The 24558-nt window shown below is 42.3% G+C and overlaps 7 protein-coding genes across 7 annotated transcripts in view; 4 read left to right on the plus strand and 3 right to left on the minus strand.

Moving 5' to 3' along the window:
• Positions 1-719, minus strand: part of BDR25DRAFT_335361 (uncharacterized protein) — a 1026-nt gene extending 307 nt beyond the window's left edge. The window contains exon 1 of the mRNA XM_033693003.1: positions 19-719. Within this exon, the coding sequence (XP_033545348.1) occupies positions 19-633 (615 nt within the window). The 5' untranslated portion in view covers positions 634-719. The remainder of the gene's footprint in view (positions 1-18) is intronic.
• Positions 720-1125: 406 nt separating this feature from the next.
• Positions 1126-2350, minus strand: BDR25DRAFT_265218 (uncharacterized protein). The gene is made up of 4 exons (XM_033686905.1): positions 2126-2350; positions 1936-2069; positions 1356-1887; positions 1126-1284 (listed from the first exon to the last, which is right to left on the minus strand). Exons 1-4 carry the CDS (start codon positions 2273-2275, stop codon positions 1228-1230), a joined length of 873 nt encoding a protein of 290 aa, XP_033545349.1. The 5' UTR covers positions 2276-2350; the 3' UTR covers positions 1126-1227.
• A 153-nt stretch (positions 2351-2503) lies between these two features.
• On the plus strand, positions 2504-5624 carry BDR25DRAFT_304940 (uncharacterized protein). The gene is made up of 4 exons (XM_033690317.1): positions 2504-2820; positions 2886-2998; positions 3048-3422; positions 3471-5624. The coding sequence occupies exons 1-4, from the start codon at positions 2701-2703 to the stop codon at positions 5269-5271; spliced, it is 2409 nt and encodes an 802-aa protein (XP_033545350.1). The 5' UTR covers positions 2504-2700; the 3' UTR covers positions 5272-5624.
• A 224-nt stretch (positions 5625-5848) lies between these two features.
• Positions 5849-8587, plus strand: BDR25DRAFT_231332 (uncharacterized protein; the record flags this gene model as incomplete). Its single annotated transcript, XM_033685375.1, has 2 exons — positions 5849-7906; positions 8009-8587. Coding segments are annotated over 2 exons (2637 nt in total), but the record flags the coding sequence as incomplete, so codon positions are not given.
• A 769-nt stretch (positions 8588-9356) lies between these two features.
• BDR25DRAFT_290224 (uncharacterized protein) lies at positions 9357-11520 on the plus strand. Its single transcript, XM_033688503.1, has 7 exons — positions 9357-9409; positions 9466-9606; positions 9673-9825; positions 9883-10177; positions 10239-10723; positions 10775-11364; positions 11422-11520. The coding sequence occupies exons 2-7, from the start codon at positions 9520-9522 to the stop codon at positions 11471-11473; spliced, it is 1662 nt and encodes a 553-aa protein (XP_033545352.1). The 5' UTR covers positions 9357-9409; positions 9466-9519; the 3' UTR covers positions 11474-11520.
• Positions 11521-13514: 1994 nt separating this feature from the next.
• Positions 13515-15323, minus strand: BDR25DRAFT_344242 (uncharacterized protein; the record flags this gene model as incomplete). Its single annotated transcript, XM_033693915.1, has 3 exons — positions 14797-15323; positions 13571-14744; positions 13515-13520 (listed from the first exon to the last, which is right to left on the minus strand). Exons 1-3 carry the CDS (start codon positions 15240-15242, stop codon positions 13515-13517), a joined length of 1626 nt encoding a protein of 541 aa, XP_033545353.1. The 5' UTR covers positions 15243-15323.
• A 6-nt stretch (positions 15324-15329) lies between these two features.
• On the plus strand, positions 15330-16088 carry BDR25DRAFT_357444 (uncharacterized protein; the record flags this gene model as incomplete). The annotated part of the gene is made up of 8 exons (XM_033695800.1): positions 15330-15347; positions 15401-15469; positions 15505-15573; positions 15605-15732; positions 15772-15819; positions 15863-15889; positions 15920-15970; positions 16001-16088. 8 exons carry the CDS (start codon positions 15330-15332, stop codon positions 16086-16088), a joined length of 498 nt encoding a protein of 165 aa, XP_033545354.1.
• Positions 16089-24558: the final 8470 nt, after the last annotated feature.

Consider the following 24558-nt stretch of genomic DNA (forward strand, 5'->3'; position numbering starts at 1 on the left):
CCCCTCCAAAACACTCACCTCCACGCCCCCAAATTCCGCCACCAACGTCCCATTCCCACCCTCCATCGTCGGCCTCGCTACCATGCCCCCCACACCGACCTCCCACCCCTCCTCCTCATCCAACGCAAATACCCAGTTTACTTCTCGGACCGGCCCAAACTGCTCTTTCCCCGCCTCATCCTTGACAACATGGTAAACCCACAAACTCTTCCCAAGCTGATCCTTCTCCCTTCTTGCCTCAACCGTAGCACTAGGCCTACCCTCACCGTTCAATTCTACGGGTACAATGCTCCAATCAGCCCATTGGTCGCAGCCTACAGTACTCAAGTACGGTTTCCCGTAGTAGAACTCAATGCCAGTCTTAATCCATTTGTCTTTTCCGTCTGCGAGACCTGGTTTGGTGAAGTGCAGGAGCAGACCGGCTTGATCGTATTGGCGGAGCTGGGATGGAGGGGGTAGCATGAAGGTTAGGCGGGCGCTTTGGAAGAGGTGGAGAGGGTAGGTTGGGAGAGGGGAGGGGTGGGTCGGGGCGCTGAGGACGTTGTGCGAGGGGGGCTTGCGCCAGATGTCTGTTCCAGGGGGGGAGGAGAGGTTGAATGGCGGGGTTGTTATTGTTTTGGTGACCATAGTCATTGTGGGCAGAGCTGGTAGGGAGAGGAGGAGGATTGATATTGAGAGTGTGAGGATGGTTGGGAGAGAAGGGGTGGTGTGAAGGGAGGATGCTGAAGTAGTGAACAACATGGGTGGAACACTCGAGCATTTATAGCGTGCTTGCGAACGAAATGATACGAATAGGGCAACGCAAGGGAGATCCTCGGATACACCAACCTGTTGCAGGCAAGCCCACGAGGGATTGTGACTGTTATATCTCATGACTCACGGCTTTGCGGGCAGCAGCCCGGGATAAGTGCAATTGCCCAGCTGCTTGGGAAAGTCGAGGGATGCGGGGTTTGCGCTTGGCGAGAACTGGTTCCTGGATTTGTAATGCAGATTGATGCAAGTGTGGCCTGGGGCAATATTTTTCGAAGTTAGGTAGTGTTGTACAAAGAATCAAAAGCACAGGTACAGCCTAAAGCAAAAATGGTGGGGCTTGAGTCATTGGAGGTCATCTAGCGGGGAAGATCGAAGGTTCGCAATAGAAACCTTAACGGGAAATTTCGATATTGATATTGGAATACGTGTGTTGGATTTGGTGGATATTTACAGACTGTACATGCTCTCGGCGTTCTATTTCTTCTGCTCGTCCTCTTTTGGCGGTTCGGGTTTTGGTGTAGGCAACTTAAACTGGAGATTTTGTCAGCCATGAGTATAGCGACAAGACTTAGCTTACAGAACTGCTTCGTTCTCATACGCACCTGGCTTGGTTTCCTATCATCTCCAGGGCCAACCGGCTCCCACACACTGGAACCTCCGCGGAAGTTCCTGTATGCCTGAGTCATCTCCAGCGGCTCCACAACAATCCTTTTTTTCTCTTCATCGTACCGAATCTCAGTGTAGCCAGTCATTGGAAAGTCCTTTCTGAGAGGGTGTCCATCGAACCCGTAGTCGGTCATGATGCGCCGTAGATCCGGATGTCCGACGAAAAAGACACCGAACAAGTCGTAAACCTCTCGTTCATACCAATTCGCTCCATCATAGAGATCGCAGATACTCGGGACTGGTGTCGCCTCGTCTGCATACGTCTTGACTCTTATGCGAGAGTTATGCCGGACGCTGAGCATGTTGTAAACGACCTCGAAGCGCTGGTCCTTGGTCGGGTAGTCGACGGCGGTGATGTCTGTGACCTGTGTGTACTCGGCGGCGGTGTGATATTTGAGGAAGGTGAAGACGGGGATGACGCCCTCGGGAGGGATGTAGATGGTCAATTCATCCTTCCAGACGGAGAACCTACGGATTGTCAAGTCAAGGCGCTATTAGCTATGGGGGGATGCGTACTGCTGGACGTATTTGGGCAGACATGACATTAGGTATTGGCCGTATTTATGGAGGCCCTCGGCCTTCTCGTGATACTGGTCGGTGGGGTTTACGATGGGTGATTTGAGCTTGCCCGGGGGGTCGCGAGGCGCATACTGCTCACCACGTCAGCACCTGCCAGTGCAAAGAGAAAGCGCAATTGGGTGCATACTCTCAAGTTTGGTACGCCGGACTTGTCTGAAGCAACATCCTTCGACCGCAATGCGGCGGCTGCGAAGGTGCGCACAGCGAGGGAGCTGGGGCTGCCGGCAGCGCGGATAGCGTGGCTCAATGGCCGTCCTACAGCCAGCCTGAGGGCCATTGTGAGAATGGAGAGGGGCGGGAGAGCTGCGTCGTGCAGCGGGCGAGGGCGGGTCAATGGTGATGTCGTCGTGCCTTTCCACAGCTTCCTCGACCAAGCGACTCTGGCGCCACCACCTGAGTTCCCACCCAGGAGCATCCACGTGACGCCGATGCTTAGCGCCTTGGCACCTCAGCTTCTCTTCACCAAGTCTGCAGGCCAGGCCCATCTAACCCTCATCGAGCGCATCATCTGTTTCCCTCTCCTTTCACCGGGTCGGCGTTAGTCCCTTTCTTTGCGGCCTCTTTACACTTAATCATTCCCTTTGCACCGGAACAAAAAAGTCGCCCTCTCATCTGCACCCCCCTTCTCGCAACCCAGCGCCACCCCATCACCACCACGCTTGGACAACGCACCTGCGTCCTGCATCTCACAGTCCGCCCACCATGTCCCGCATACAGCAAGACCAGTTCGTCGACGACGACGAGGAAGAGTGCTGTCCGCTATGTGTCGAAGAGTTCGATCTGTCGGACAAGAACTTCCGCCCGTGTCCTTGCGGCTATCAGGTGCGCTCCCTCAAAAAACTCGGTGACGCCCAGCTCATCGCTCATCGCTAACACTGGGCATTCAGATATGTCAGTTCTGCTTCAACAATATCAGGACGACGATGAACGGCCTGTGTCCCGCTTGTCGCCGCCCCTACGATGAGTCGACGATTGAGTTCAAGAACATCACCCCCGAAGAGTTCGTCGCTTCCTATCTCAACGACGCCGGCATATCTAACATTGAATAGGATGGCCAAGCACAAACAGCAAATAGCGCAAAAAGCCAAGAAGAACGCAGCGTTGCGGCAAAAGGAAGCACAGAAAGCGGAGGCCGACACGCTTAGCCGGAAACATCTGGCAGGACTTCGAGTCGTTCAAAAGAACCTCGTCTACGTGACAGGGCTTACACCTACGATACGAGAAGACCGCCTTCTAGAAACGCTCCGCGGCAATGACTACTTCGGACAATACGGCAAGATCATCAAGATCGTCGTCAGCAAGGCGAAGGAGAATGCACAGCATCAACAGTCAGTGGGCGTGTACGTAACGTTTGCCCGCAAAGAGGATGCAGCCGCATGTATTGCCGCTGTGGACGGGTCTCAGAATGGAGACAGGACTCTTCGGTCAGTCATAATCCATCCTTCCCCAGTAGCAAACTAACAGCCTTATAGAGCCCAATACGGTACCACTAAGTATTGTTCAGCGTACCTTAGGGGAGAGCAGTGCAACAATCGAAACTGCATGTTCCTGCACGAGCCCGGCGAAGAAAATGACAGTTTCACCCGTCAAGACCTCTCGTTGATGAACTCGATCTCGACTCAACAGCCCGCGCAGTCTAATGCCCTACCGCTACAACGTGGACCGCCTGTAGCTGCTGCAGCACCCATGGTCCGCCAGGATAGTACTGATACCCCGTCAAGCCCAGCGAACAGTGGCTGCGATGCACCTGGCCTTCCTGCGACCGCTAACTGGGGGAGCAAGGCCGCGCTGGAACGCCGCGCAAGCCGCTCTACCACCACGTCGAACCCCAGCCCGATGACCTCGAATGCCGTACCTGTCCAGCCACCGAAACTAGTTAAGTCCGAGGAACCAGGGAAGAAGAAAGGTAAAGAGAAGGAGAAGTCTGCACCAGCCTCGAAATCTTCAACTCCGCAACCTGTACCCACCCCTCGTGCTCCAAAACCCTGCATTCCTGGTTTTGACGGACTGCTTAAAGCAATATCTCATCCCGACTTTAAATTCATATTTTCCGCTGCTGCTCTCTCCGCTGAGGATCTGGAAGCTATTTACAACTTCCCCTCACTTCTCGACCCCAACGGAGGAGCAAAGCGACGGGCCATGAAAGAAAAGGAGAAGGAGAAGGAGCTAGAACTCCAGCGGGAGGCCGAAGCGCAATCCGCGTCACAAGCGCCTCCTGCACCTGATCGGGAGGACACGGCTGAGGCAACTGCCGGAGGCAGCTTACAACTTGGTGGAGAGCCAGAGGAGAGGCATGAAAGTGGCCATCCAAATCAACATGCCATTGCACCCCCCGGACAACGTGGCTTGTTCGACCAGAACCCGCCTCTTGGGGATGACTTCAACAATCTCGGACTGAATGGTCGTACCTTGACCGCTCAGCAGCAACAACATCTGCTTCTCAACAGCTTCAAATCGGCTGGGCCCCAATCGGCTGGTCTCCTCTCGAACTTCCAAACGAACCAAGCTCAGCAACAGTCCCATGGCCAGCCAGGGAATGTCCCCAGTCACGGCCGTCATACATCGCGCTTCAGTTTCGCAAACGACAGCGCATCTGCTTCGGCATCTGTGCAGCCGGTTGCGAACCAAAAACTCATGAATCAGCAATCCTCCATGATGCCGAAGGGTGCCAACCACTTCAATATTTCTCAACACCACCCATTGGGTAGTCAATTCTACACTAGCAGCGTACAAGGACCACCACCAGGTCTCAAGGCTGCCGGAACTCCACCGATCAGTGGTGGTGGCATGTTCGGTCAAGGGCATGGCTTTGCCACCAGTGGCTTAGGCTACGGTGCTAATGCTGCTGGCAGGAGTAACAATGATGCAATGTATCAGGACTTACTCAGGAACCGGATGGACGGCGGTGCTCGAGGAGTCGCTGATGGAAAGCGTGAGTCAATGTTTCCTTCTTTTCTTAATCAGCATCCCACGACCTCTACGCCAGCCCCTGCCCCTGGCCTTTTGAGCTTTCCTTATGGACCTTCGCCAGGTGCTTACCAGGAATCTGGTTCGCAGAAATCTAAGAAAAAGGGAAAGAAGCACAGACATGCTAACACTTCCTCCTCTGGAGGGGGTGGCGTAGTAGATGTTCAAGACCCAAGTATCTTACAGGCGAGGTTGCATCAAGGAGGGGCCATGGGCGGGCAGGGGCTGTACGGTAACCAAGGTCAAGGTGGGTTCTCCTCCCTCTATGCCAACAACAACTATGGCGGCGGCGCCGGACGATGGTAGTTTTGGACTTCTTCTTTCACATAATTTCTTCGACTATAAGGTCGCAAACTGTGTTTTTACACTTGTTACTGTTTTTCACGATGGCTGCATGGCGTTTCCGGGGGCTTTCGAAAGCGAATGCATCGGCACACAGTCCAAGCAAATTGGCTACTGAGACTGCCCGGCGTTTATGAACTGGGTTGCCACTATCACATACACTTTGTCTTTGGCATGGCTTACGGAACTTCAAATACCTTGCTTTTGCCAGGTTCTACGCCGCCCTCTTTCGTCGTCTTCGTCATGGCCATCGTATGTACGTAAATCCCCTTCCAGCCGCCCCCAGCCGGCATGCTTACGATTTAATTAGAAAGATGGCTTTCCCCAATTTTGTCTTTCTGAATGCTTTCGTGACGAAGATGCCCGAGAGATATTACCCAATGCACTTTGTTGTAAATAATTGCCTCATTGGCACAGTATGGCGTCTGGCTGCCGCCGTAGCACTACTCCGCCATTTGGCGTGGCCATCCGTCATGCACCCTCCAACACTATCTGATTAAGGGACCCTTGCTAATAGCCATGGTGGACAGATGACCAAGACTTCACTCCTGAAGAAGAGGCGTCCATTAACGTCGATGCACTAGTGAACGAGGCCGACTTTGACACTCAACCAGACGGCCCACCCCTAGCCAGCCGTGCCATCGAACAGACCCGACGTGCTACACCAACCATTCCTCCTGGGTTCTCCGTACCGGCCACACCTAAACTACCACAGGACCAAGCCCGACCACTGTCTCAAAATGCTCCGTCAAGCGTGACTCCTGCCCTTCCAGTCATTCCCGTAACTCCCATTCGAGCAATTACGCCTGTGAAATCTAAGAAAGACAAGCATCCCACTGTTGCATCCGAATTCCATAGCTCGAGCTTTGCAGAGCCCGTAGTGGTCACTCCAAATACAAAACTGGAAGCTCCGCCAAAATTAGGTCGGAAAGCTAGCTCTGCAAGAACGCAGTCGATCTCTGAAGGCAAAAGGAAGAAAGGAGTTGAGGTGGCATCTTCTCCACAGAGACCAGTCCAAGTAGCTAGTGCCGAGAGGGGCGAGAATAAATCATCCGAAATGGTGACACCCAAGGGCAGGGCTACAGGCTCTAAAGCTCTAGAATTTATATCCTTGGAGATGAGCCCACAGAAGGACGCCAAGAATAATTTCTCAGCTTCACCACCATTAGCGACGTCTTCAAAGCGACAGCATCCAGGGAAATTGGACATTGCTGCAGCCACAAAATTGCCGGATAGCGAGCAGTCCTCTGCTCCAAGCACGCTAAAATCGGGGACGCAGCCCAAGAATGTTCGTACTTTTTCCCTCGCGTCTACTGGTTCTGTACCTCCGAGCCCAGCAGCAACTTCTACTGGATCCCCGGTCAAACGCTCAACAGCACCAAGGACACTCCGAGTGGTACCGACCCCCAAAACTGAAGTACCGCCCCCTTGGTCTGCCACGTCAGCTACATCTCTCCCGCATGTACCAACCGTAGAGAAGCTTCGGTCTAGGCAGGCTAGTATTGCATCCTTGAACCAGCCAGGTACTCCGGCAAGTGAATTGATTTCAGACAATGCTTCCATCACTTCAACATCAGCATCTCGTGCCAGCTCTCCCCCTCCTATTGGTGGTAAGGTTGGCACGGCACCAGTGAGGAAGAAGACTAAGTCACAGGCTAAGAAGGAACGACAAGAAAGGGCACGACTAATAACAGAGGAGCAACTCGCTATCGAGGACCATGGAAAGTCGGACCCAGAGCCAGTCCATGCCCCTATTGTAGGACGTAAGAAGAAAGCGAAGAAACCTGGAGCAAGCATCCCTAAACCGACTCCTGTTTCTGTCAGAAGTCAACCAGCTTCTCCCAAACCCGCGAAGGTCGAGGATAATGAAGAGGAGTCGAATGCAGTGCCACCTGCTCCGGCCAAGAGTCATACAAGACAGGCCTCTGTATCTTCTCCTCGTAATCAATCTTCTCCTGCGCCTGAGGTCGGAAGCGCTTCAGAACACTCAAGGGAGAAACTCCAGCCGACTGCACAGTCTATTATTGCAGATTTGCAGAGAACTGGTGAATTATTAGCTTCGACTCTTGAGTTCTTCAAGCCACTGTCGTCTTCACTAGCCCACGCTGCACGCACTGCACAATCCAGCAATTTAACTGCTGCTCCGGATTTGAAGATTCATTTTTCCCAGACAGATCTTGATAACCTTGCAAAGAAGAAACCAGTCCGTCTTGGTGGCCAAGACGGTAGATCAGATTCAAGAACCTTGATTACCCCTGAAGGCAAATTCTTCTGGGGGTTGACCCAAGAGCTCGAAGAGAAGGCCTTGGAATTGGAGAGACATATTGCAGAGTACAAGGGTGCTGCACGCTTCCATCCTCGCAAGCAAACGACACATTCGCATGGTCACGCCGTTACTACGCATGCGCAATCAAAGGATGTCTTGCCTGCAATTGCTACTGCGCTGAAAGAAGCCGGTGCTAAGCTCAGCAAGACTGCAGCCGCCTGTTCATCGTCGTCGAGCCAACCAATGTCAAAATTAGACCCAACATCTACGTTGCTAGGATCGACATCTCTACCCTTACCCCCGACCCAAGCACCCAGCGACCCGTCTGCTGGCGTACCGTCGCTCGATGCCACCAAGTCATTAAACAAGCCTCTAGATCTGCCAACCCTGCCTATTACTCTTGCACAACAACCTCAACCGCAAGCGCCAGCGCAGCCCCAGACACCTGCCGATGCCATTGCTTACCTCAATCAATTCGTCCTCCCCAAGACAGATAATCCACCACCCAGCACGCCGCGCACCGAAATGGCTGCAGTTGGTGGCCCCCCCGGAGCCGGTGTTGGGAACATGTCTGTGAATGTCAACAAAATCGCCAAAGCTGCGAAGGCTGTGGCAGAAGGTGGAGCCTTGGGCGGCGAGCTCGAAGGCATGGGTGTTATGGCCGCTGATCTCCTCGGCGGTGTTGTAGTCCAAGGCCTGGAAGCGCTAGTCGGCGCGGGACTTGGCTTTCATAGCAATCAGGACCTCAGCGTTGACAGCCAAGGAAATATCACCCTAGGGGGAAGCGGGCTGGATGTTCAGGGCCTGGTCAATGCTATTGAGACGGGAGGTGGGCTTGGTGGCTTTGGGGCTGGAATGCCGTCAAGCAGGAGGGGCAGGAGGAGTGTGCTGAGTATTGATGAGGCGGAACAAGCAATGTTGGCGGCGAAGAAGGACCATGAAGCGCTCGATAAGAAGCTAGCAGTGCTGATGAAGAGGAACAAGAAGTTGGTGAGTGGGACTGGTAAGGCTTGAGGAGATGATTGAAGCTGGTCGAGAAGTGGATGCCATTCATTTCAGGAGAGCTGTGAAGAGTGGCATGTGTGGATTATACGTCCGATGATGTCTCATCGAGCGTCTCTGATGGTTTATGTATTCTTAAGGAAGGAAGGAAGGAAGCAGGCTTGGGGCAAACCCCAGGAGAGAGTAGGTCACTGCTCTGGTCCACAAATGGGTCTTAGGGCACTCTCGTAGCATATGAGAAAAGTTCTCAAAAAGGACTTTCGTTGTATTATTAGGTATAATAGTATTCATGGACCTCGTTGGTAGAGCTGAAATACGGATGTGGTAGATTGGATCCCTCTGGAGAGTTTTGTTCTTGAAAGACGATGCGAACCATGCATGCCGAGGGTTCCACAATGCCACATTGAGTCACCACGTGCTTTTGAAGGAAACTTAGGAGCTCTCTTCCTCAGACTCGTTTTCGATGGTAGCACTTAAAATCTTTATATAGTGTTAGCATACATTGGACAAGCGCGAAGTAGAGACAAATTTAGCATGAGCCTGACCCACCTCGTTGTGCAAAAACAAACTTTTCAATGTTTTAATATTACAGAAGCACTGCTTAAATAGTGATTTGCGACCTCTACAACAAGTCACTTGCGTAAGATCTGCGGAAAGTGGCCTTTATTGATCAAACCCCACAGCCAGAAAGGAATCGCACGTGATCGTGGCACGGACCAAGGCGTCAGGCATGCCTTCCCAGTTTGCACGCAACGCACACCACTATTTCTCTCCCCACCATCAATGACCGTCAAACATTGCATCCACCTGCGGGCGGCCCTCCGCGAATAAGTCGTCAGTCGACAATACTTTCTTCCTTTCCTTATCTAGACCCACTAACTCTCCAGAAGTTTTTAACACCTTTCACGCCCAGCATCGCGTCGGTCGACGCCTAATCTGTCATCATGCTGGGCGACAAACAAATCATGTCTTTAGATACCCATCTAGAGCGGTTCAAGCTACAGAACCAGGTGAATCAAACAGATCTTCAGGTTCGTTCCTTCGCCCTCTCCGGAAATTGTTCGGGGAAGGACTACGTCTGCTGACTTGAATGACAGAAAGTTCTAGTCGAATATAGCCAAGTACTGGAACAGAACAAGGAGCTGAAGAAGGCCTTTGATAAGAAGGAGATCGGCAATGGCAATAATATTCCAGCCGAGAAACCACGTAACCCCTATATTCTTGTGCTTGTCGACGGAAACGGTTACATCGTAAGTTCCAAAGCAAATTTCCACTCTATCCACATTGCCCTTGCTAACGATATCCAGTTCAACGATGAACTTGTCAGCGAGAAAGAAGAGGGTGGAATGAAAGCCGCTCGCATGTTGAACGGCGTTGTAGAAAAACAAGTAGGAAAAGCCCTTCTCGAAGCTTGCGACAACCGGATAGTCGTCCGCATATACGCAGACGTCACTGGACTTTCCAAATTACTAGCAAAGTCTAAACTTGTTGGTTTGGAGAAGCGTTCGCTTGCTGCGTTTGCCGCCGGGTTCACGCGTACCATGGGCCTATTCGACTTCGTGGATGCGCTTGATGAAGAAGGAACTAGATTCAAGATTAAAGGTAATATTCTCTACTGACTTCTTACTCTACGTTGTATCATCAGGCACTTACTTGCGCACAGAAATGTTCAAACTTGCTGCCGAAGATAGCAACTGCGACCATATACTATACGCTGCATGTCACGATACCAGCTATTTGTCCCTCATGGTCCCATACAGTGGTATGAAGAATAAGATCACATTAGTCCAAAGCGCCGGATTCAGCTCAGAGTTTCTCCAATTCAGCCTCAACGTCACTCAGTTCCCAACCGTTTTCCGTTGGTCAGAACTTCCCTCAGTGGCCCTCAGCTCAGCTATCAAGTCTAATGGTACCCACTCAGATCGTATTGTGTCTCCCTCAAAGTCAGCCAAGGCCCCGCGAGAGCAGATGAAATCTCAGCCCGTCCATAGTGCAGACACCTGGAACAACCCCGACGCTGGTTTTGGTACAGATGAACCGTCCTCAGCCGGAAGTAAAGGCTGGGGTGAGAGCAATGGATCCACTTGGGGAACTGCAGCAGAATCGTCGAAACAGCAAGGCCAAGTTACCTGCAAGTACTTTCAAAAGGTTAGACATCTCATTCCTCTATCTCTTTGTTCATTTAGTTAACTTGGCCAGGGTTTCTGTCGTTACGGTAAGAACTGCAAATTCCAACACAGCCCTAGCGGTTCATCTAAGACCGCCAACGGCAAGCAACCTCCTCTGAATGGCGCCGCTCGTTCTAACATCTCCTCCTCTCTTCCTCCAAATATCCCACCAAATTACATCCCTCTGAACAAAGACAACCAGCGCATTGACACCTACATCAAAGCCCCCACACAGTCTGAGTGGGCTATCTACAACGAGCGATTCCATCGTCAAAAACCGTGTAACGCATTCCACCTTCAGGGTGACTGCACTACTTTCAACTGTCCTTACGACCACAACGACCTTGAACCGGAAGCGCACCACTGCCTGAAATACGTGCTAAAGTGCAGTCCATGTCCAAGAAAGGGGGCCTGTCGCGCAGCGGATTGTTTCCACGGACACATCTGCCAGAAGGATGAGTGTGTTGGACAAATTAAAGGTTGTAAGATGAAAATGGATCTGCATAATGTGGATCCGAAGATGGCGAGTCTGGTGCCGGCAACCGAGAATTTGGCACATGAGGAGGAAGGTGCCGATCCCAGCGCTTGTCCATTGATTGACATAGATGGGATGGGGACGTGGTAAGTTCTTCCGTACCTTGTGCGGAGAAAGAACAAGATACTTATTATTTTTCGAAGGGAGGCTTCTAAGAGCCGGACTGATCAGCCTTGGTGGAGAGGAAGCATGTGAATTGTGGAATATGGAGTGTGATCTTTGGGTATGGTAAAGACTTAAACTAATGACTATTCCCGGAGGTCAGAGAGATGTTCAGAATGGGTTACGATTGGGGAAGGAGAGGATCAAGCAATAAAGGTTATCCTTGTATACTACATCTTATCACCTCATACTAAACATGATAGAGAGTAACTCAAGATGTTTAAAAGATTACCGCTACTCTATTCATATTCTACGTTATGTGATAACGTATCGAATATAGCAGCACACAATATCGCCTCTGCTGCAAACAAAATGGTGTGAGTATTCTCTTTGGCCTTTTGATTTGGCGGCGAGGCTATATTTTCACCATTTCGCCAGTTTCAGTTTGTATTTTTTGCTGCTTGCCTTCACCTATTTCGTTATTCTACTCCGCTCTCTCTCCTTCCCTCGCTTCTTACTGCCACGTGAGCCTGCACCCCTCTCCATAAATCCCTCCTTCGCAACCTACAAACCCGGACTCAAACTGTAATCCCGCACTCTTATGATCGCGGCCCAGCACCCTCCCGGATCGAAATCTTGACTTCACTCAAAACAGCTCTCCTCACTTGTCCCGCGCGGCACCTCTAGCGACCTCACAGTTCAGTCCTCTGAAATTAGCACTCAAGCCTTGCTGCCACCCGAATTTCTCCTTACCTTCCCCCAGATACGGTGTATCTTATCGCCAATGTGCTGGATTTACCATCGACTGTCTCACCTATAATCACATTGCTGACGGTGATAGGCTCGCCATCACTGTCACACTGGCTACACAAGCCGCTACAGTATCTGTATTCGTTTCCTCGTTAGCCAAGCTGGTGTCACGGCCAAATGGAAGGCATGTCCTTTAGGGTAAGTTCTTGACCTATTTTGACGCAGATATATAACTGACTTTGTCAGGATACCAAAAATGAGAACTCCAGATAGGGTCACTAAAGCGGCCATTGGCTAGAATACCGGACAGAAATGGATCCTTCACGATCGTGCACTAAAATCGGGACACATCACTGCTTGAGCTCCTTTCTACGCGTTATTTGAATTTCCGCCCAACTGATTACCCGTGTACCCTGGATCAGCGTATGGTCGGTATTTTGGCTATTTTGAGTAAGATTCAGCTTGGGCATACTGATCGTATCGGCAGGATGGGATTTCGGCTGTTTGCAGGAAATTGATGTGATGTTAGCTACCAGGGACATAGTCTTGCCCTTTGAACAATCGTAGATAGAGTATAGACACGCAGTTGCAACTCAGGTTGATAAATTCGCAGTCTAACGATGATAGCGGATATGGGGCTAGAGCTTTTAGGGAGGTTATTCAATATTTAGCTGCATCTTCAAAGGATTCCTGCAGGAGATTACTGTAGACTACTTTCCTATTCTCTCTCTTGCTCTATAATGATCGTTCAGAGATGTATCATATTTTTTTTGTCTGCTGCTGGCTTCTCAGTAGATACATCCCTGGAGAACAGTTCCCTGTCATTCTCTCCTCATTCTGAACTCCTACTCTAATGCTTCAACCCATACAAACCCACTCGGTGCGCACCCAGTTCTGACCAACGACCAGCGTCGAGCTACATGGGGCGAGTGGATTGCCACAGCCTAAACCCACGCGCAAGCCCAACGATGCTGAAGGATATGTTTAGCAAGCACACCGTCTGCGTGGGCGATACCTATGAACCCACCACCCTGTCAATACTACCCCTCTAACCCCAGCGTCTGCTCGCTCCCGCCGCAAACTCGCCCGTTCCTCGTCCGGAATCGCTGGCAACTATCAAGATCCCCCATTCTTCTCTCTCCTCTCGACAGCAGGGTTTCTGACGGATCACCAGCCAAAAAAGAGGGCGCCTTACCTACGGCAAGGCCACTGCCTCTCTGAATATACTTCAACTCCCACCCGTGGGTTTATAGACATTAATCATCTTTACTATCAACAGCAATGAATTATTAGGAAGATATGCTTGGGTATCTTTTTTAGCATATTACACTACGCACATCCTAAACAAAATACTCCCTTCCCATTCCTCACATATCTCAAATTCTTAATACTTATCAAACAAGCGTGACAGAAAAACAGCCCAGAGCAATGCGTACTCACAACCATCTGCCCACGGCCAAAAATTCCAGAGTACGCGGGGGCGTCTTTAGGCCCATGTTCTTCAATCCGCTCGTCACACTTCTGACATGTAAATGCGCAGCTGTTGCAGACGAGAAAATCCCCTTTTAGTTGGAAGGGTCCTTCGGGGGGAGGCGAAGCGGATTGGAGGAGAATGTTGCAGGAACGGCAGCGGAAGCAGGTATGGTGGTATTTGGAGCCTTTGAGGGATATGGATTGGGAGCGGGAAGCCGGGGATTTGCAGGCTGTGCAGGGGGTGGAGGGGTCAGGTTCTTGTGCAGTCTCTGAGGGTGAGTTTATGATTGTTTTCGGGGTGGGCGGTTGCGGTGGAGTTGAGCATAGGCCATCAGAATCTCCATCTGGATTTGGTGCTTTTCCAATGTAGTTGAAATTGGGTAAGTGGTAAGGACTGTTAGGAAAGGCCTCTGGATTCGGTGTATCTCGGTATTGGAGAGCTGAGAGTGTTGTTATGGGTGTTGTTCTGGAGCGATGTGGGAGTGAGGTAGAATCCCGTTCCATCTGAAGTTCATGGGAGGACATTATGGGCGTGCTTATACTTTTCACTAGTCTCTCGCCTTCTAGGGTCTCCGACACTCGAGGATATTCGACGCTAGGGGTGGTGTGAGGTGTCGCGTTAGGCCCGGCTTCCGGAAGTGGCAGCAATATGTTTCTTGAATCATTTCTCTTCATCCGCTTGCGGATCTTTTTCCACGTAGACCGCTTTTCTGGAGCGCCTGAGGCAGGGACTTCGGTCTTGGAAGCTTGTGCATTGTCACCCTCAGCATGCTCTAAGACTGATAAGTCTTTATCGGCATCTTCGGAGTGGCCACGGTCTGACACTCGCTCTGAGCTAGCCATGTCAACATCTCTAAGGATAGTTACTTCGGTGGTCTCCGATATATCCTCGGAGAAGATTGAGTCAAGCTCTGTCATCTGGGTTGAGGTAGACACACGAGAAGCAACGCTCGCAGTCCTTGCTAGGAAGCGTTGCATGGGAATACTATGCGCATCAATCTGAGCAGTCGGAGTCCGCTCGTGCGCACTCATGCTTGCTGGCTGGCTTTGATGTTGGGTAGGCTGATATATTTGACGACGAAGACGGTGGACGTCCCTTTGAAGGTCGGAAATCATATCGATTGTTTGGGAAGAATTAAAACTGCCCGTGGTGATTAGAAATTTCGATAGATACGACTAATAGCCGCACATACAAGTTTAAAGTAGAGATGGCTAATTCCAGCGTTGCTTTGTTGTTACTCAAACTTTTCTGAAGGGTGTTAATGCTTGCTTTTCTGCCAACCTCCCATTTAATCCCCGTTCGAAATGACCGCAACACACTTCCGTCAGCTTCGACAAATGGTTGAACAATAGTCTCCACTTCACGAAAAACTTCAATGCAATTTTCGAGCAGTTCTTTGGTGTTGGATATCATATGCACAGGAAGATTTTCAGGTCGATTCTTTATCCTTTGAGCCTCTAGGGTCTGGGAGAGCATTCCAAGGACATGGTATAGACTGCGTAATTCGACTGCTAGACGCTTGATATTCTCCGGCGCGGATTTGATTCCCTCGATGAGCGTGTAGGTTCTGACCGAGAGATCAATTGCGTTTGCGACTGTGCCGAGGGCACCTGCGCATATTGAGATCGGTTCAGGCATTAAGGAGCAAGGAAATAGGAGACCAGGAGGGAAATCTACTTTATAATGGAATGTGAAGGACCATAACCCAGGATATTGAAAAGTGGGATGGCCAAGAGGTGGAAAGTTTGACGTTGGGAAAAGGATGTAAAATTAGCACAGTGGCTTGCCAGGCGCAGGCATCAGCCTCGAGTGAGTCGGGCTATACCACATTTGGAACAGGCCATGTTCTCATCAGTGGGGTTATGGTTGATTAGTGCCGCCACTGATGATTATCTCTCAGAGGGAGGTAAGGGTTGCTGAATTGAACTTGAGAATTTGGAACGGTCCTTGGGAGGCGAACAACTGGCACGTCATTGGTATAGCTTTACATCCCTCTGGAGTTCTTTTCACATTCAATTGCTTCGCTTCAACATCAAACATTCAAAAGGCATTGCAGTATTTTGTTTGGCTTCACTCCGTTCAGAAATGAAGTCGTGGAGTATCTCATCTCCGAAACCAATTTTACCCTGTGAACCAGGCTCAACTCTTGGGTAATGCAAGCGCATAGGCGCGGTCTCTTTACCGAGGCACTTCAGACTCTATCCTCTTTTCTTGTGTAAGACCAACATAGCACGAACTCGGAGGGGATCGTCCCGAAGATCTCACGACGTATTCGCTCAAGGAAAGTAGTTACTGTGTCCTGTGAGGAGCATGAGGACCGCCTCCATCGTCCAGAGTTTACACATGACGTCTAACCCTCACGTTCGGTTTTGAAGATGGGCCGGTTCCCTCACCAGTCCTCCCATGAGAACCAGTTCTCGTGTCCAGTTCGTATATCATGAGGGGGCGGAAAGGAAAACGGGCCCCAATTTGTGGCTGCACTAATCTCTTATGTGCAAAAATCGGGAAATTTCTTGGCGTTCCTTAGATCTTTTTTTCTCCTACTAAAATTGTATGGGAGATTAGAATCTTAATAGAATTCCTAATAACGTACACCACAGGCAAGTAGCTTACACACTTAAGTTGCTTACTTTTGCTAAGACCTTACTAAACTACTCTTTCTACACTAATGCATTCCTAACAACACTACTTAGACACGCTAAAAGAATGTTAGATACAGCTTATACTTTAAGCTTTTAAATAAAACATAACACTTTTAAAGTAACATACTATAGCTATATATAAAGTTTTTTAAAATATAATAAATAACTAACATACTAAATAACTTTTTTAAGCTAATTCTATAGCTAACTTATAAAAGCTAGGTAATAATAAAAGTAAGTACTTATTAAAACATACTTAAGCTATATATATAAAAAATTTCCCCTTAAATAGTAGTTATAGCTAATATAGCTAATTCTTTACACGCTAAGTATAATCTTAGCTATATTAGTATAAACTAGCCTAGTTTTAGATTATGTTATTATTTAGAGTTTAATAGTCTTAATAGACACTAATTTTTTCTTCTTTTTTTTATAAAGACTACTGCTAAGGCTACTAGGCTGTAGCTTTCTTAAATGTAACCTTATGCTAACATTCTGTTAACATACTCTTATAGAGTATTCTTTTATACATTTTGTAACGGCGCAGGCAAGACAATAGGTCCGAATGCGGTGGGAATCCACTCAGAGGCATATGGGAGTGCGTGGGGACTCTGAACCTGGGAATGCCATTAACACCTATAGGCCTTGTACAAAAGGATATCAGAAAACTACTAAGCTAGCTACGGGGGCGAGGTGCGACTAAATACATGAGGGAATAGGGGTAACAGCAGGGGTCGGGGCCAGGTCGAGGTCGGGGCCGATACGAGGGCCTTCCGGAGGTTCCGGGCGACTTGAGATGGAACAATTCATGAGGATCGTTACAACTAGCTACGTACAAAGAATAATTAAAGATTACTTAAAAATTACGCTGCCCCTTACAAACGCTACCTTAAAGAAGAGGGCTACTTAGAAATTCTAATAGATAATAGAAATAAAAAAAGCTTTTTAAAAGTTAAAATAGATAATAACAAGCTACTCTGTTCTTAAAATGTATAACTTTATGTTAGAAACAAAAGTGCACACTAATGCTTTCTTAAGAGTAGAGAGAGCAGCACTTTCTTAAAAATAAGAAAATAGTTAATAGCATCTAGTAGCCTACTACTTAGCAAAATTTACACTATTAAAATAAAAGTATACTATCTCTAACAAAAAATTAAAAGCTATAGTTAATGCATGCAGGAACTAGAAAGTTAAACTTTAAAGTTTTAGTTATTAATTTATAATCTTTACTAACTACATAAACCTTGTTACTTTCTTTACTACTAAAAAACTTTTACTAATGCATATATAATAGGCTATAGAACTTGCCTAATTTAACTTTATTATTAAACATGTAGTAGAAAGTAGTAACTAATAAGTAGACACTCTAAGCTAACACACTAATTACTTTAAAAAGAATAAAATTTTTTTTAAAGAATTTATAATCTTTTAAAAAACTCTAGAAGGCCTAGTTTATAAAGGACTAAACTAAGAAAAACTACTATATTCTCTTATAATAGTTAAATAAGAATAGAAAAACTTAATAAAAAATATTATAAAGCTTTTATATTTAGACACTTAGGAATTAGATTACTATAAAAGAAAATTAAAAAAGCTATACTCTAAGAGGTACCCTAATTAAAACACCTATGTACTAAAGTCCTACAAGAATGTAACATTTATAATAAAAATAACTCTTAACAACATAAACCTTATAGATTACTCTAACTAATTACTGCGCTAAGTTAACTATAGACTATAATAACTATAGACTTTATTATAAGACTACTACTATTATAAGAACCTAGCACTAAAAGACTTTATAACATAATTATATAAGTTATTAATAAAACTACTAAATTTATTTACTTATTGTCTGTACGCAGCAGCAGCGTCGCGTCCTGGATACAAGCGATCGCGCACGAGCAGGATCACGTATCTATGTCACATGATGCTTGTGCGCGAACCTCTGTGCGCAAACATCTAGATATCCCCCTTTTCCTCTGTATAAAGGAAAAATAAGAAGTAATTAACACTAGTTACCTAACACCTCTGTGCAATGTTTACACTGTGCAAACCTCTCTATCTTGTACGCATTTGCTAACACTAAGTGCTAGCTAGCAGAGAGTTTATTTAACACTAATTAGTAGTTTAAATACTATAAGAAAGAAAGCTTTTCTTATACTTTTTTATTTAAAAGTTTATGTATAAGAAGAATTCTTTTTTTTACTACTTTAACTATAAATTAGTAAGAGTAAAGATAGAGTCTAATTTATATATAAGTAGCTATAAATTTTTATTTAGTTACCTAAGTAAAAGTAAGAAACCTGTCTATATAATACTATTTAGAAGTATTATATAAATAGTAGTGCTTATTTAACACTAAAAGGTCTATTTTATTTTTTTACATAAGGCTATTTAGAGGTAGTGTATAATAAGAAGTAAAACAGCGCGCAACAATGTATAACTAACTACTATAAAGTAATAAGTAACACTAGCTTTATCTATAACTAGCTAGCATAATGTATTAATATATAACTAATACATACTTTTTATAAGCATTTTAGTAAAGACCTTAGTAAAGCAGATAAATATTAAAAATTAAGTAAATAAAATTAAACTATTAAATAATATACTTAAAAAGAAGCTTAATTTATATATAGCTAACTTAATTATAAAACTCTACATGTTAAGCATAATAAATATATGTACACTTAAGAACTTTTAGAACAACTTTATAAAGTAAAAGCTTATATACTTTAGAAATCTTAGCTAACTATTTTTATAAAAACTAATTACTACTCTATAGAATAAGAGTATTAGCTTTAAAAAAGACATAATAAAGGCTACTATACTATATAAACTTATAAAAAAAAAACACATGTTTACTATTTTACTAAAGTATTATATAAAACTATTACTACTATTGCTAGTTTTAATGTAATAAAAAATGTCTTTATATAAATTACTTATAGACTTAATACTTTCTCTATAATTAGTATAACTACTTTATAATAGCTTACTATATAAGAGCATAATTAGGCAGCTACATATTCCTGTAGCTACAGCTCTATATAAGATTCTCTAAAGCTTGTACCTACTATATATAATTTAATTACTGTATAATCTATACTAACTTTTACTTATATAAGATATTATAGCAGAGAACCTTGCGCCTAAGAAGGTTATATAATTCTAAAAGGCATAAAAAAAGAAAAATAACTATATAAAGTAACTATATAATATTCTAGCTAATAAGGCTATAGTATTTATTAAGCTTTACGAACACCTTACTATTTTTAAAGCATTATATATAAGCATTTTTTTTAATATTTTTAAAAGGCGCGCACATATGTTCTACTTTTATAATATTAGTCTAAAATAATTATAAAAGTTACTATATAAGTAGCTTAGTAATTACTTTAATACTAATATAAACTATAACTAGTATTAGATAGATTAGACAATAATAAGCTTTATATAAAGTAAGTAAAAAAACTTTATAAAACTTTATATAAAGCTTTTAAAGCTATAATTAATAAACTTACTTTTATATAAAAAGCTTTTAGTCTATAATTCTAAAGCAAGATACTACTTTACACTACTATTATATAAGTATGCTAAAGGCAACTTAAACTTAAATAAGTAATATTCTTAATTAAGCTTATATGTAAGGCACTATATAGTAACCTTTATTTAGCACTTTAGGTTATAATTAATTAATAGAATAATGCATTTATAAATAAATTCTAGAACATGTACTATACTAATAAGTAATATAGCTTACTATGTACACATAGCTATTAATAATATAAAAAAAGCTTAAGAAGATATAAAGGATTATTTAGACTATAGTCCTTTATATAATTAAAGTAATGCTTTATCTGTTATAAAAAAAAATGTTAGTTAATAAATTAATTTTATATAAATTAATTTTATATAAAACACTAATATATCTTTTTATATAAAAAATTCTATAATAAGACACTAATATGTAAGAAAGTAAATGTGTATATTTAAAAGTTTAAAAGTAAACTAAAGTAAAAAAAAAAAAAGTTGCATAATAATAATAACTTAGATAAAAAAAAAAGTAAAAAGATTATTAACTACTTTACTAATACTGCATTTCTTTACTGCGCAACTATAGAAGACATTTACAGCCTAGAACTTAAAGAATACACAGAACAGTTTATCCTTAAAAATTAATACTATATAGTATACTAAGGTAAACTATAAAATACTAGCGCAGTAAAAATTTTTACTATAAAGAAGTTATAACTTAAAGCATACCTATAAGAATTCTCTTATATAAAAGTAAACTAAATACTAAAAAAAAAAGTATTAGCTTTAAAAAATAAGAATTAATAAAATTAATTAGTACTATATAAATTACTAACTTAGTTAGTAACATAATATATTACATCTTAGACACTTTAACACTGTTCCTACTGTCTCTAGCAGACGCAGACTAAATAGGTGCATACTTTAATAATGTTTTAAATGTTATTATACATAAAGATAAAACTACTATACTTATTATATAAAAATAAAGACACCTTTTTTTTAATATTAGTAAGAAAAAATTTATGTTTTTTTTTACTAAATTAAAACTCTACTGCTTCTACTGCTAATTTAGACACCTTTATATAAAAAGACTCTAGAAGATGCTAACTAGCGCTAGCTATAACATTAATACTATAGTGCTAGAAGAGATTAAGAAATTTTGCTACTTTTACTAATTATATAACTAGGCTCTATAAAGATTTAAGTTTATAATTAAAAATAACACTTACTTTAACTATAAAGTTATTATTAATATTATATAAATTAATAATAAAAATGTCTTATATGTTATTAATATAGACATATTATTTTAGGCTACTATATTTCTAAAATCTATGTCTGCATAAAATACCTAGAATGCACTATGTAAATGCTAGATTAACACTTATTAAGAACTTCTAAACTACATTATGCATAACTCTAGTATAAACTTTACTTTAGAGGATTTTTAAGCTTATATAAAAATTATAAGAGCTATATGTAGGCAGATGCCTATAAAAGCATATTAGGTAGTTAGAAAGGTTAAGCGCGTGCACACACCTTTTTAATAAGTGTTTAACATTTTAAAGACTAAGCTAGGTAACTGTACAGATAATAAGGCTATCCTATAGATAGCAGTTAAGGCTCTAAACAACATAGCTAGCCTATATAGTCTAGTACCTACGCTGCTAGTTTTTAGAGCATACCTAAAAATTAACTTAAACTTTTTACTATTACTAAACATTATTACATAAGTAAGCGCTGTATAAAAAGTAATAAAGATACTTTAAAAAAACTATGTAAAAGTAAACATTAATTATGTAATTAACACTTATAATAGCTTTATAACATATAAAGTTCTTAACTTTCTTTTTAGCTTAGAGATTATAGCATAGAGAGAGAAGAAAGGCTAGACTAGCCTATATAAAATTAAGAGCATTAAAAAAAAAATATTATTATTAAAAAAAAAATAGCCTACTAAAGCTTTAATATACGCAGGTTAAACTGTACTATAAAGAAAAAAAAAGATAACTTACTTATAATAAATAACCTAGATAAACTAATCCCTATATAAAGAAATTTTCTAAAGAAAAAGAAAAAAAGACAGCTTTATAAAAATGTTACAGAGGCAGAACTAGAGCCTACTATAGACTAAGCCCCTTAGGATAGCAATACTGCACTAGTGCAAAAGGAAAATATAGATACTAGAAAAAGTAAAAGGTAAAGAAAACCTGCATAAAGTCTAGACTAGGTATTTTTAACTTAGAAGAAAAAAAATAATTAGGCCTTATTTATTAAGCTTTGTATAAACAGTGTAATTACTACACTTAAAAAACTATTTAAAAAATTAGACTATATAGAAATAGACACTTTAATTACTAACAGCACTTTTAAAGTTATAGTGTATAACTTAATAAGGTATAAAAGTTAGATTTTTAACCTTTACTTTATATAAAAAGTAAAAGGTAAAATAACTTAACTATATAAGAAATCCTACCTAGTGTTTACTAGCTACTTAAATAAAAAGAAAAAAAAAATTCTTACCTAGTTACTAACTATTTAGAGAATAAGCTAGAGACTACTTTTAGCTATAAAAGTAAGCCTAAGAGCTATATATAAAATGCATTTTAAACTGTGTAATATTACATAAGTATACATTTAATTAATAGATAAGCTTATGCGCACACTATACATAAAGCTACTAAAAGAGATGCGCTAGAGCTTTTTACTAAATATAATACTCTAGGTTGTATAACTCTTATATAAAGCTGCTAAATTAGGACTGTATTAGTTTAAAACATACTATAACTACTATAAAAAAAAGCTGCGCATGCACATCTTTTTATACAACTTTTACTTTTTAATTACTAATAAAAAAAAGCACACTTTTAGTATTACTAGCCTGTAAATAGACAATACTTTAAGCATTATAATAAAAGATTTTATGTAAAGAGAAAAGAAAGAACTATAAAAAGTAAAGTTTTATATAAAAAGTAAAACTATTTTAGTAAAAAAGTAACTTATTAAGTTTAATAGTAGAAAGATTAAACTTACACATAATATAGTAGTCTTTACTTAGAAAAAATAAGTAAGCTACTTTTATATAATTAACTTAAAGGATAAAGATGCTGTATAATAATATATTAAGTAACATGTAAAAAAAGCATATATTGCATTTATATGTTAACTAAAGGCAGCATTTAACTTCTTTATTACTACATAAACTATAGACCCTTTATATAATAACATTAACACACTTAACACATAAATCTAATAGTAGATAGATAATAGTAAGCGTAGTCTTACCTTTTTACTATTATAGCTTAATTATGTAAAGCTGTTTATTTTTATAGATAGATTATTTACTAATAATAAAGACCTTAGCTTATAGCTAGAATTTTTAATTATATTAAGTAATAAAGACTATACAGAGTAAAGTAACTGCTTTAAAATACTAGGTAACATTATACACTAAAATTCTACTAAGTGTAAAAGAGTAACTAGGAGTGTCTTTACTAGTAAACTATATAAAATAGTTAGAGGGTTTAATAATGTAATTACTCTTAGTATAACTTTATAGTAAATTATATAAATGCTTAAACTGCTACTAATCCTAGTAGTAATTTACATAAATTTAAGGTTTTTATATAATTACCTTATTTGTAAGGCCAGGATGGCGCTTACGTGTAAGGCTAAGATGGTGCTTACATGCAACAGGTATATATACTATTCTGCACCTAAAAATTAACGTTAGTTAATTATTTATACCTTTTAGTTGTATTAGCAGAGTAGTGCAGAGCCCTGTCCTTACATAATAATTAACTAATAACAAGGACAGTTGTGCGTTTAACCCACACCTTAGTTAGCTTTAAGCTAGTTTTTAGACTAAAACGTAAGGCGGCCTCTTCTAGCGCCACGTTGTTGCTGCTGGAAGGTCTAGTGTATATAGCTTAGCTGGCGTAGGCCACTAAGCGTTGCGTCGTGTTTATCCTGCGCCTCTAGGCCGCAGGTAGTCAGCCTCTGGCCAGTAACTAAGACATGCGCATAGGCGCCTTTAAGCTGCAGGTAGGTCATGTGACGCCTAGGACATGCGTCTGCTAAGAAGGGGGATAATGTAAGGCCAGGATAGCGCTTACGTGTAAGGCTAAGATGGTGCTTACATGCAACAGGTATATATACTATTCTGCACCTAAAAATTAACGTTAGTTAATTATTTGTACCTTTTAGTTGTATTAGCGGAGTAGTGCAGAGCCCTGTCCTTACATTATTAAGCTAGGCACTACTAGTAAAAAGTAACTTATAATTAACATTATATTACTCTGTAAATTATATAAGAAAAGGGAAATTACTAAGATTAAGTAAATTAATAGTAAAAATAACTTAGTAAATGCATGTATAAAGAAAACACTAAACTAGGCTCTTTAATTATTAGTCCTAACTAACTGCCTCTCTGTCTAGATAGAAGCATCTATAGACTAGCTAGATCTTATGCGTAAAAATGCCTTAGACTAACTAGACTAACAACACTTTTATATAAAGCTTATTTTTTTTTATTTTTTTTTTATATTATACATACTTATTTTTTTTATTATAAAGATCTGTTACTGCTAGCACTATATAAAAAGAGAAAAGAGCTAAGGAATTGTACAGTAGGGCTTAAAAAGCAAAGGATAAAGAAGAGAAAAGCTATTTACATAGTGTAACTAGCCTATCTTAACGCACAGCATTACTAAGGTAAGTCTTAATAAATAGAAGTAAAGTAAAGGTAAAACATAATTAGATAAACTTAT

The sequence above is a fragment of the Lindgomyces ingoldianus genome, assembly GCF_010093535.1.
Source record: "Lindgomyces ingoldianus strain ATCC 200398 unplaced genomic scaffold BDR25scaffold_24, whole genome shotgun sequence".
Taxonomy (NCBI): Eukaryota; Fungi; Ascomycota; class Dothideomycetes; order Pleosporales; family Lindgomycetaceae; genus Lindgomyces; species Lindgomyces ingoldianus.